Consider the following 12,276-nt stretch of genomic DNA (forward strand, 5'->3'; position numbering starts at 1 on the left):
TCCTGCCCTGACTTTCCTTCATCAGGGACTGTGAGCTGTCAGATCAAATAAACCCTGTCCTCCCCATCTTGCTTCTGGTCATGGTGTTTATCACAATAGAATCCTAACAGGGCTGGCACAACATCTCTATTCCGTTAACATCTCAGCCGGCTGTGAGGTATGGTCCTGGCTTGACGCTCCTAGATGGTAGCTGTCACTCTCCTCCTCCAGACTGCACAGTGTAGGGATGGATGAAGGTTGAGGGCCAAAGGCTCTCTCTCTCTCAGCCGAAAGCCACTCATTAGTTAGCTGGCTGTCCTTGGGACAAGGAGACTGCATGATGTTGTAAGTCACCATGCCCTTCCGAAACTGTGTGTAAGTGGCTCCTGTTACCGTGTGAGGAGAGAGAACAACCGAGGTGACCAGCAGTGGGTCACAGCTTTCAGGGTCTTCCGGTCATTAATCCCAGCCCTTGCATGGTAGGCTGCCGGGATCACTAGTGCCGCAGTCCATTTCTGCTTTGTTTTCAGTTTGGCCTCTCTCACTGGCAGTGCTGACTCTAACCTTCTGCTTTAACCCTTACCTAGAGTTCTCTCTCTCTCTCATTTGTTAACACCTTTGGAGTTGGAGGTCTAGGGATGCCCGCATGGGTGGGGAAAGGCGGCAGGCAGACAGCTGTCTTAGAGGCTGGGATGTGCTGCCTTCAGTTTACCCAGTTTCTGGTTAAAGCATTGAAATGAATGTTTCCCTTCTCGTTTTCAAATGTGCATAGGTGGTGGTGGTATGTTGATGAAATGTGAATTCCCCCTAAGTGTTCTCTTAGGGCTGCACAGTGGTCTGGAGCCTTGACTTCGTGATGTCTGGCTTCTGCTTTTCCTGTGGACCAGCCTACTTGATTTCCAAGCTCCATATCTGAAAGTAGGCTTAGTAATACACCTGCCTTCCTGTTGGGAGGATTAAAGATGATGATGGGTGTAAACCACTCAGTGCAGAACCTGGCACTGAGGCCCCCATAACCATTAGCTGTGGCTATGTTCTCCTCTATGTTGGTGCACCCTGTAAGTAGCACTGTAAAGACATTTTCTAAAGTCACAGAAAGGACATAGTTTTAAAAGTTAGAAATCATTAGTGAAATTTCTTAGGTGACTGATGGAGGGCCCTAGAACAAGTATTTGTAGCCCAGTGCCTGAAGAAATTTAAAAGGAGCAATCTGTGTTGGCTTGCTTTTTTTTTAAAATTTAGTCAGTACACATGTTTATAGAGTACCTCGTCTATGGGGGAGAGACCATTACAGTTCAGCTTGCTCTGGCTAAGACCTGAAGAAAGGTCATTGCAGTAACTATTCCTGGCTTTGCGCTTACTTGTCTGTTCATTTTGATTTCCTCTTCTATCCCAAGAGTGGGTGGATCTTTAGTGCCAAAAGACTCCATTTCCCCACCCCTCTGTAGGTCTGGATGCTTGTGGGGAACCCAGCTTTGCTGGCTATGCAGGTGGAACTCAGTGAGACTTTGCTGACAGCATGAACCTAGCCAGGGCCCCCGCTGCTGCTGGCATCTCTCTGCCATGCTCAGGCAGCACCACACCTCTGCTGAAGCCCGGAGCCAGGGAGTCTAGGCAGTGAATCACTTGCCCAGTAAGCAAGTCTGGTGTCCCTTGGTCATGCCTGAAGGGATAGAGTGGGCAGAGGGCCAGCACTGGGAGAGGCTGGGGGACATGCCCTGGCTGTACTGATGTGTCTGGTAGTGGTCCCTGGCCAGGCTCTCCTGTCGGGCTCTTGCTGAGTCAATACAGAGGGGCTGCTCCGTGTTAGCAGCTGCTCTGTGGGCACTTGCAGCTACTGGCTGTGGTTGGGGTTCTGGATTATTCCTCTTCTTCCCTTGGAGGCATTGCGGTACAGGAATGAAATGTTTCAAATATCAACTTGGGCACCCTAAAGACTGCATGGGATTTTTAACTTTTCCTCTGCTGCAGGGTCATCCCCCAACTCATCTTTACCCTTAGGTTTTACCATTCTTATCTCAAGACAAGTTGGCAGAGCTCAACTGAGTCATGGGAAGACTGATGATGCTTTTGGGGGAATTACAGACTTTGAGAATAAGAGGTAAAGAAATGGAGTCCTGGAGAGGATTTCACAGAGGTGGCACTAAGACCCGAAATCCTGGGTCTGTGTCTGTTGCTGTTCTCGTCTTCCTGCCTTCTATGGCTCAGGGGTAGCTTTCCTTTAGGTAAAAGAGACAATTGACACTGTGATGTGCCGTCCCCCCCCTCCTATGGAAGGCAGTTCCCATGTGAAGAGAATAGTATTGTTCTTGTACTCGGCCTCAACCATTACCAACTCACAGCTCGTCTTCCTTCTGTCACCCGCTCCTTCCCAGCTTTTGTTGAAGGAAATCACCAACACCCTGTCAATTCATGTGTAAGTATTTCAGTGTGTGCCTTTAAAACGTAAGGTACACCCTTTTGAACACAAGCACAGCTATGTGCTGAGTCACATCGGAGAGTCAAGGATGAGCCTGACTCAGCGAAGTACTCTAGAGGCTAAAGCACAGACTGAGAAAGCCCTTCAAGAAGCTACAGCCGTGGAGAACAAGCAAAAAGACAGGGAGGAGGCATTAGACCTATCCTACAGAAGCAGCTGCCACCAGGAACATTTGTACTTCTCACCCCAGAAAACAAATGAGAAAATGAGAAAGAAGTTTTGCAACCCAGAAAACCATGATGGGGAATAAAAACACAATTGAAGGGACAGGAGGCAGAGCGACATAGCTCAGAAAGAAAAGAAAAGCAAAGAATATGAAAAACTTAGGCGAAGAAAGAGAAGGAAATTAGACTGACTTAGAGCATAAAGGGCTTGCCACTAAGACCGATGACCTGAGTTTGATCCCCCGTACCAACATGGAAAGAGAGACCTGATTCCTGCAGCAGACCTTCAACTTGTACTAGCCTGCTATAGCAAGAGTTTCCACACACGAATATACAAATAAATATATTTTTAAAATTTTTAAGTCTGGAGAACTAGTCCATAAAGCCCATTACTAAACTGATAGGCAGCGGGTGAGCCTCTGGGACATGGGGCCTGGCTGTCAGAGGTGGGTCACTAAGGGCAGGTTTGTAGTTCAGTTTCTGGGCTGTGACATGACCACCCACTGCCACTCTGTCCTCTGCAGTGAGCACTGTGCCCTCCCCACTCTGGTGGGCTGAGGTCCTCTGAAACAGAGAAACTGAGTAGATTTCTCCTCCCTTAGGTTGGTTCTTTCAGGTATCTTGGCCACGGGGTGCCGAAGTAACTGGTGCAGCCACTGCAGGCAAAATCTCGAAATGATCCCTTCTCCTGGAGCCCACATCCTACATTGCATCAAGATATGTTGGTCACTGGGGAACCCCTGATCGAGGCACTGCTCTCTCTGACTCTGCTCCCCTCTGCGTAATCATCCGGCAATATATTTCAACATTAACCTGGGGAAGCAATCGTCAGAGAAAATGCACAGGTATACCTCAGTCAGTAACTGGCCAGACAGGAGGGAGTTCTTGCCAAGAGCCTGGCCCTGTATGTGATTCCTGGAGCAAGATATCTGGATTATAGGAGAGGATGAGGATTTTTATCCGCTGGGAGTCAGATTCCATGGCATTCTAAAGGAAAAGATGATAGACACTTACATGCCCCAGCAGGGAGTATTTAGACATGTGAACCATTGACTTGTGTGCAATTGGTTTTGGCTGCTGAGAAAGAAGTAGCAACGGGATAGCAAAGAACATGAGTTAGTTGACCTTAGCATTGAGGGATTGAGTTAAGCCTTCAAGACAGAATTTCTTTCTCATCTCCGGTCACCTGGCACAGAGGTGGAAAACAAGGCGAGAGGTATGGGTTCTGCTTCTGTTCCTATCCCTCATCAACCAGACCTAATCTTTACACATCTCTTTTGATTGGATGAAACTGGCAGCATCATCCCCCTACACCGAAGAGACAACTGAAGGACTCAAAAAGGTGATGTTAGTTACACAGCACGTGATCTAAAATGAGCAGCCGGTCTTTTTACGAGTATAACAGGAACTTATTACAATGGAGAAGTATTGAACTGTAATGTGACAAATCTCGAATACCTTAAGTGAAATAAGACAGAGGTCGTACTATATATCATTCTACTTTATGAAATATTCCCAGTGTGTACGTCAAATGCAGACTGGTGGTATCTCGTGCCTGGGAGGAGAGACGAATGGGGAATTTTTGCTTAGTGGTTTCAGGATTTCCTTTGGGGCGATGTAAATGTCCTGGAACAGATAGGGGTGGCAGCTGTGCACTGCTGTAGATGAGCTATACTCCACTGGATGGTTGGCTGTACATTGCTTGATTTCATGTTTCATATTTCATCTCAGCTAACAAGTGTCTAGTAGCATGTGAAGAATACAAGTGCTGGTGCTGGGCAGACTAGTACGTCAGAACACGATGGCCTGCTACTGCTTGCCGAGCTAGCAGACTGGTTTCAGATTATAGTCCTTCTTTGTTGATGAGGGTAGGACCCTGGGTCGTGGAGTCCGCAAAGGGTAAGTGTGTGAGGTCAGCTGAGTATGAGGTGGGCGGGACCGTGGTGAGTAGGTAGAACTTACCTGTGGCTAGCTGTACTCCTCCACGCAGATACACAGTCATGACTGACTTGTGGCGGGTTGTACTCCTCCACACAAACACACAGCCATGACTGACCTGTGGCTAGCTGTACTCCTCCACGCAGATACAGTCGTGACTGACCTGTGGCTAGTGTACTCCTCCACGCAGATACACAGATTCTCGCCCCATCATTCTTGCATCTCATTTAAGCCCTCAGACAGACAAATATGAAACGTCATCTCTCTCCTTGTTGCACCCTACCCCAGCCACCTACGGCTTTGGGTGACAGGACCTCACTCCGAGTATTTTCAGGGAGGCACTCCCTCTGAATTTCTGGTATATGAGCTGCTCTGAGGACAATTGATGGCTGGTGGCTTCCTGAATAGGAATGGGGAATTTCCTTAGTGTCACTTGCCTGGCTATTTGAATGTCTGCTTTCCTGATGTTTCTGCCTCTGAAGATTCCAGAAGGTGTTTTTGTTATTGTTGTTTGTTTTTTGGAGTTTTTTTTTTTTTTTTTTTGCTACTAAATGTGTAGAGGAGGGCCTTTTCTTCTCTTGTATCTGCTCAAGCTCCTGGGTGGGGAAGCCAGGGTGGGGAGGGATGTGTCTGGCTGGAGTAGAGAGGGTGTGGAGGAGGAGGGAGGCTTTGTCCATTAGGTCTAGGGTGGAGTTGTTTTCTTTCCAGCCTTGAGCTCTACTGGTAATCCTGGCACACTGCTACTTTTCTGAGAAACACGTAGCACCTGGAGCTCTTTGGCCCACATCCCTTCAACATAGGACAATTCAGAGGATGGGAGTAGGGGTGGAGAAGAGCGGTGTGACTGTGTCTAAAAGTACCCCCTCCCATCCTTAAAGTTGACCCAAACTCTCGTCCTAGGCTCTGTTTTTTAGGTACGGAGGGGTCTTTGCTAGCAGGGTCTGTAATTTAAGACGTACAGCCTGCATAAGAGGCCCCATGGTACAACGAGGGTTAATGGAAAACCTCTGGGTCAGCTCGGTACTGGGCTGAGGGTTAACTTGTATTGTTTTTACTGTTTTCCTGAGCCTAGCTGAATCCCTTTTAAAATTTAGTTGCTACACTGTCTCCAGCATCCTCACAGGATGAAGAGGGAGACTTTTTTTTTTGCTCTGAACTCCCACATACACAGATTCAGGCAAGGCTGTGTCAGGCTAAAGAGTCCATGCTCAAGGCTTTTCCTGCATTTATCCGGACAGCTCCCTAGTTCCCCTGTCCCCCTCCACTCAGCAGAGTTTACAATATGGCCCCGTAGTCGGTTACGTTTGTGGTGATTTTTAAGCTTGATTGTCTCCCACCAGGTCACGTTTATGGCTGGGACCATCATATGGGTGAGGTGACTGCCTCAACTCCCCTGGGAGAGCCGGGCTGCCTCCCACACTGCAGTGCTCCAGCACTAGCTCCTCTTCCTTAAGCATGCTCACTGAGGACGTCAAGAGTGTGCGCATGCATGTGCCTCTGACTGGCCCCAGCTCATTGACCATTTCTCACTTGGTTGTGGGAGACCTGCCTGGATTATGACAAAATCTCCAGGGCCCAATAGGCAGACTTTCTTAGGAGTGTCAGGTGTGCTCAACCCATAGCATATGGTCCTCATGTGTCTAAGGTAGCTATGAATGTGGTCCAATACAAAACGGTAAACTTACTTAAAACACAGAAAATTGGAGGGTAGGGGATGGGCTTTTTCCAATTTATATTTTGGTGACTCAGTTATATGGTTCTTGAACATGGGCTTTGTAGATGATGTTAGTGTCACAGTGTCAGAAGGTGGGTGGGTATGCTTGTAAGGGTGCTGTGTAGACTGTATCTGAAACTTTGAAAATCCAGCATGCATCTCCAGTCCCTGTGACCTGTGAGTGGGTATGACCTAGGTGTGCTTTGATGGGAGCTGCTCCTCAGAGGGGTCTGTTTGACTCACAGCTCTTCTGTCACTCCACAGCAAGGGAGCAGGCTCTCAAGTCAGCCTGCCTGGGATCCAACCCTGAACTGTGACACAAAGATGGCAATACAGGGCGAGTACCCTAATCTTAAATGTGTGGGACCAGAAGAGTTTCAGAATGTGGGGCCCTTTTAGATTTGGAAGCAACTCTGAGTAGTTTTTGGATAAGGGGTGTTCAGCATGGAGCGCCTGCCTTTCAAGAGCATTGTGGGGACATGAAGTGATACCAACAAAAACGTACAGTGTGGAATGAGCGTGTTGTGGGTGGTTGTTAAGTGGTGTGTCTGCCCTCAGTGCGTGGTGAGAGAACACAGATCCTGCAGGAGGTGGCAGAGACCCTGGATTCATACTTACCTGTTTTCTCCTGTGTTGCTTTCTCTGTCAGTATTGATCCTGCAGAAAGTGGAGAATGGAGACCTGAGTAACAAGATCCTGAAGATCACTGACTTTGGGCTGGCTCGGGAATGGCACCGGACCACCAAGATGAGTGCGGCAGGGACATACGCTTGGATGGCACCTGAAGTCATCCGTGCTTCCACGTTTTCCAAAGGCAGTGATGTGTGGAGGTAAGATGCAGAGGCACAGCCTCCGGGCCTCCAGGTCTGTTTGGCCTGCACATTTCAAGACTTGGGATTGGGCTTGCATCGGTTTAAAGCTCCCCAAGTTGGTCTGTGTGACCTCTCAGAGTAATCTGTACTGATTTCTGTGTTGCTAAGGGATGCTCTGACAATTACGTCATCCCCGCAGGAACTTCATGTGGTAGGTAGCACCTCAGGAAAGGTCAGCAGATTCCAAGGCAGCATGTACCTCCTTCTTTGACCTCTAGGTTGGGAAGTCACCCTATTCCAAGAAGTAGCTTGGCTCAGCCACATGACTGGGCTTCAGCAGCTGCTACTGCTGGACTCGGGGTAAATCTAACCCAGTCTCCTCCCTGTAAGCTCCTGAACCAAAGGATGCTCTTTCTGCTGTCTTTTTCTTGATAACTTGGAAATTATCCTTTCCAATTATCTAGTTATTCTGTTACTCAAGGCTCTGTGTCTTGGACATTTATCCAGAATAGATGGTCCTAAGAGCTGTGGAGTTATAGACTAGACATGATCAGCCATCTCTGCTAGCAAGTGTCAATCCAAGAAGTCACAAGGACACAGATCTAGAAGAAAAAAAAATCATGTTGCCATTAAGGGAGGGTGAGCCACCACAGGATAGACTTTGTCCTATCTGAAGGACAGTGGTGACACCTTCACCTATACAAGAAAATCAGTCTAGGGTCAGGGCTTCCTGAAATGTGGCAGAGTGAGCTCATGTACATGTGTGTATGTTTCTGTATATGTGTATTTCCTTTGAAGTAACTTCCTTGAGATATTATTCATATATCATAAAGCACACCCTTTAAAGTATGTAGGTCAGTACTTTTTAGCATTTATAAAACTGACTTCATGACTGGGATGCAGCTCAGCATACAGAGTAGTGTGCACAGTAGCAGTGTGCACTGGACCCTGGATTCCATCCGCATCACCAGAGAACTGCGTGTGGTGGTGTGGGTATGTAATCCTGTGAGGTAGAGGCAGGAGCATCAGAGGTCCAGCTAGTCAAGGTCAGCCTGGGATAGGCAAGACCCTGTCTCATAAAAACAAAAACCCCACAAACCCTAAGCAAGCTTAAGCAATGAGTAAATTGATGTCACTCACCCCTGTTACCAGCTTCCTACTCCGTAATAGCATGTTTCCACACATCAGATGATGTAAAGCAACAGAGATTTGCTCTTTCATAGCTCTGGAGGCCAAAAGTGTGAAATAGGTACATCAGGACCTCATCCTAAAGACCCTAGAGGAGACCCCAGTCCATTTGTGGATTCTAAGTTCTAGAACATCAACAGATATCATTAGGGCAAGACCCCAATCCACTTATGGATTCTAAGTTCTAGAACATCAACAGATATGGTGAGGGCCATCATTCAACCCACTGTGATCACTGTTTCCACGAGACTTTTCTAACCCTCAGAGAAACCCCGTGCCTCCTGCTTGTCATACTTCCTCTGGGTTTGACCTGTTTGCTGTGTCTGGGTTAGCCTCCCGTTGCCATTTCACATCAGTGGAATCATGCAATACTCTGTCCCTCACCCCTTACATTTAGCGTCATGTTTACAAGTCGGTTCCCCTGACTTTCTGCTTCCGTCCACCACCTGGTGCTGCTGTTTCGGGTGCAGCCATCTAGTCTGTGAAGCAGTATTTCACTGGGCTTTCTGTTTGTTTGTTTTTCAAGACAGGGTTTCTCTGTGTAGCTCTAGATGTTCTGGAACTCACTCTGTAGACCAGGCTGGCCTTGTACTTACAGAAATCCACCTGCCTTTTGCCTCCCAAGTGCTGGGATCATAGGCTAGGTGTGTGCCACCACTGCCTGGCCCTTCACTGCAGTTTTAATTTGCATTTCCTGAGTGACTGTTGAAGTTGAGTCTCTCTGTGTTCATTGAGCAATGTGTATCTTCTCAGGAGATGTGTCTGTTCAACTCTTTTGCCAGTTCGAAACTGGCTTGTCTTTTGTGATTTTCGAGGCTTAAAATAGCTTATTGTTACATGTATTTTAATGCATGAATTAAAATTTTTTCACTCTGGTTTTTTTTTGGATAATTCTCATTAGTATAATTTGAAACCCAAGTGTTTGTTAATTTTCTCTTATCTCATGACTTTCAGTGTCATCCTAAGAAGGTATCACCTCAGAGCCAAGGCTGTGAAGATTCTTAGCTCTGTTTTCTTCTAAGAATTTTATAATCTTGGTTCTTACCCTTGGGTTTCTGACCCATGTGGACTTGATTTTCCTGTGGTGTGAGTCAGAAGTCAAACTTTATATTGTCATATCTATTCACCTATGCCAGGACCACACATTGAAGATACTATTATTCCCTTCCCATTGAAACACTCTAGCCATCTCTGCCAGAAGCTCCTCATGAGAAATGTGAGGGCTTGTTCCTGGGTTCACAGTTCTCTGTTAATGTGTCAATGTCTGCACATAAACCAGAATCACCCTTTCTTGATTAATATGCAGCTTTGTAGTAAGTTTTGAAGTTAGGATATAGGATTCCTCCAATTTTGCCTTTTCAAATTGTTTTGGTCATTCTGAATCCACTGGAATTCTTTACAAATCTCAGCATCATTTTGTTAATTTTGCAAAATAAGCTACTGGGATTTTTATTATTATTTTAAAGACTAGTCTTGTATAGCTCAGGCTGGCTTCAAATTGGTTATACAGGCAAGGATGCTCTTAAATTCCCAATCCTTCTGCTTTTGTATCCCCAAGGACTGGGATTATAGGTGCCATCACCTCAGTTGACACCTGTAATTTCCAGAGGACTTGTATTTAATCTATGAATTATTTGGGGGACTATGGGCATCATAGAAATAGTGTTTTTCAATCCATAAATGAGACATTTTGATTCATTTAATTTCTTTCAGAGTTATTTTGTACTCTGTATGTCCTTTCTTATCTTGCCATATGTCAGTTATAGAGTAAAGTGCCTACTTGGGAGTATGTTTTCCTCCCTGTGAAATGTTTGACCTGATGATGATAGCCAACTGCTGCAGATCCCTAAAAACAGCAGTCCCATTGTGGCTTAACACTTGCAGTGTCTCACCGCACACTGGTGAGACTGATACTAGTTAGGCCTCGTTGATGTATTAATTAACCCAGCATTGCAAGGAGACCCATCGATATGGAAGCTTACATAAGACAACTGTGTTTCTGCTTCAAGGAGTAGTCCAGGCAGCCCAGGCTGGCAGGACAGCTGTGCCCTGCGAGACCCAGGTTCTCCAGGTTCCCTTCCTGTCCCTGTCCCAGTGGTTTAATCTGAGCTGCAGTTCCCTCTGTGTGATAGTCTGCAGGAAAGGAAGCCAAGCTTATCCATGGCCAGAAGCTTGATTTGATGTGGAGACAGTCTGTGTGGTCCCCTCCATCTCATTGCCTGCACTGGCTCATCCACTTGGCTCTGAAGAGCCAAATGCAGCTTTGGCTACTGTGTGTCCCGCTGAAGCTCTGTTGGGAACAGGGACCGCTCAGTCACAGCCCCTGGCACGCTCTCCTTTCCCTTACCTCTCTTTACAGGGTGATGTGCTGATTGTCCTGTCTCGCTTCTCTAAGGCTTTGTTCTTTTTTTTGTTTGTTTGTTTGTTTGTTTGTTTTTTACGAGACAGGGTTTCTCTGTATTGTTTTGGAGGCTATCGGTCCAGCCCAGCCTTGAACTCACAGAGATCCGCCTGCCTCTGCCTCCCGAGTGCTGGGATTAAAGGCGTGCGCCACCACCGCCCGGCTTAAGGCTTTGTTCTTTACTCAGTTGCTTCTGCTGCTGCTAGGATACGGGCAGGCTCTCACCAGGTTCCATGCCATGCCTGTTCTACGTGGGAAGGGAGCGTGGACAACTAATTAGGGTCTTAAAGTAACAGAAGTGTCAGTCAGGAAAGGAGAGGGCTACCTCAGGGGCTTATCTTCCACGGGGCAGTAGACCAGACCCTTTCCACTTTTACCCCGATACCCTGTTACAAGTTTAAGATTGGGTCCTAAATCACTGCTGTTGAATGCTGGTTGCAGGAGCTGTAGTGAGAGGCAGTAGAAGAAATTATTCATTCCCTGATGGGAACAGCTTAGTGGTAAACTTCAGATCAGCGGAAAATATCTTCAGGGAAAATATCTTGAGTATTGTCATATGGACTACCAGTATCTTAGTTGGGGTTTCTATTGCTGTGTTGAAACAAAAAGCAACTTGGAGAGGAAAGGGTTTCTTCAGCTCATGCTTCCTCGTCACTGTTCATTGTGGAAGGAAGCCAGGACAAGAACTCCAACACGGCAGGAACCTGAAGGCAGGAGCTGGGGCAGGGGCCATGGAGGTGCGCTGTTTCCTGACCTGCTCTCCATGGCTTTCTCAGCAAGCTTTCATTACAGAATCCAGGACCACCTGGCCAGGGGTGGCACCACCCGCAGACGTCACTAATTAAGAAATGCCCTATAGGCTTACCCACAGCCTGATCTATGGAGGCATTTTCTCAGTTGAGATTTCTTCCCTTCAGATAATTCTAGCTTGTGTCAAGTTGACTCTAGCTTAGATTGTACTCAGGGAGCCTGGAGAAATGGCTCAGAGGTTAAGAATGCATACTGGCCAGGTGGTGGTGATGCATGCTTTTAGTCCCAGCACTTGGGAGGCAGAGGCAGATGCCTCTCTGTGAGTTTGAAGCTAACCTGGTCTACAGAGATAGTTCTAGGCTGGCCAAGACTGCCGAGAGAAACCCCGTCTTGAAAAACTAACGAAAAAGAGTGCATACTGCTCTTGCAGAGGATCCAAGTTTAGTTGGCAGCATCCATGTTGGGCAACTTGCAGCTGCCAGTAACCCCAGCTGGAGAGAATCCAGTGCTCTCCTGGACCCCCGAGGCACCTGCACTCACAAATGCACATACCCTTCCCCCGTAATTAAAAAAGTAAGTAAAATAATGAAATTGCTCCTAGGATGTAAGCCCTTGTTATGTCTGGTGAATGACTGCAACTAGAAAACATAGTATGCCTGCTTCTTTCCAGCATTCTTAGCTCCTACGCTGTGGGATTTTTCTTGAAGGCAAAGTTTACAGACTTCTTTATGTGGGCCTTCCCCCATCTCCACTCAAGCAGACTCTGAATGGCTCCAACAGATTTCTCATGCTTCCCAGAGGAAATACCTGCCCATTGCTGTTCATACAGCAACAATTATGTACTGGAAACA

The 12,276-nt window shown here is 47.0% G+C and overlaps 1 protein-coding gene and 1 long non-coding RNA gene across 3 annotated transcripts in view; one reads left to right on the forward strand and one right to left on the reverse strand.

Annotated features, from left to right (window-relative positions):
- Map3k9 (mitogen-activated protein kinase kinase kinase 9) overlaps nucleotides 1-12,276 on the forward strand; it is a 70,941-nt gene that overhangs the window by 33,681 nt on the left and 24,984 nt on the right. For both annotated transcript variants that reach the window (XM_040742814.1, XM_040742815.1), the window contains exon 3: nucleotides 6,924-7,104. In XM_040742814.1, coding sequence (XP_040598748.1) covers nucleotides 6,924-7,104 — 181 coding nt within the window. The remainder of the gene's footprint in view (nucleotides 1-6,923; nucleotides 7,105-12,276) is intronic.
- LOC121139306 lies at nucleotides 4,129-8,382 on the reverse strand. The gene is made up of 3 exons (XR_005876229.1): nucleotides 8,227-8,382; nucleotides 6,893-6,931; nucleotides 4,129-4,794 (listed from the first exon to the last, which is right to left on the reverse strand). It is a non-coding gene; the product is annotated as an uncharacterized LOC121139306 (long non-coding RNA).

The sequence above is a fragment of the Mesocricetus auratus genome, unplaced genomic scaffold (assembly GCF_017639785.1).
Source record: "Mesocricetus auratus isolate SY011 unplaced genomic scaffold, BCM_Maur_2.0 Super-Scaffold_15014, whole genome shotgun sequence".
Taxonomy (NCBI): domain Eukaryota; kingdom Metazoa; phylum Chordata; class Mammalia; order Rodentia; family Cricetidae; genus Mesocricetus; species Mesocricetus auratus.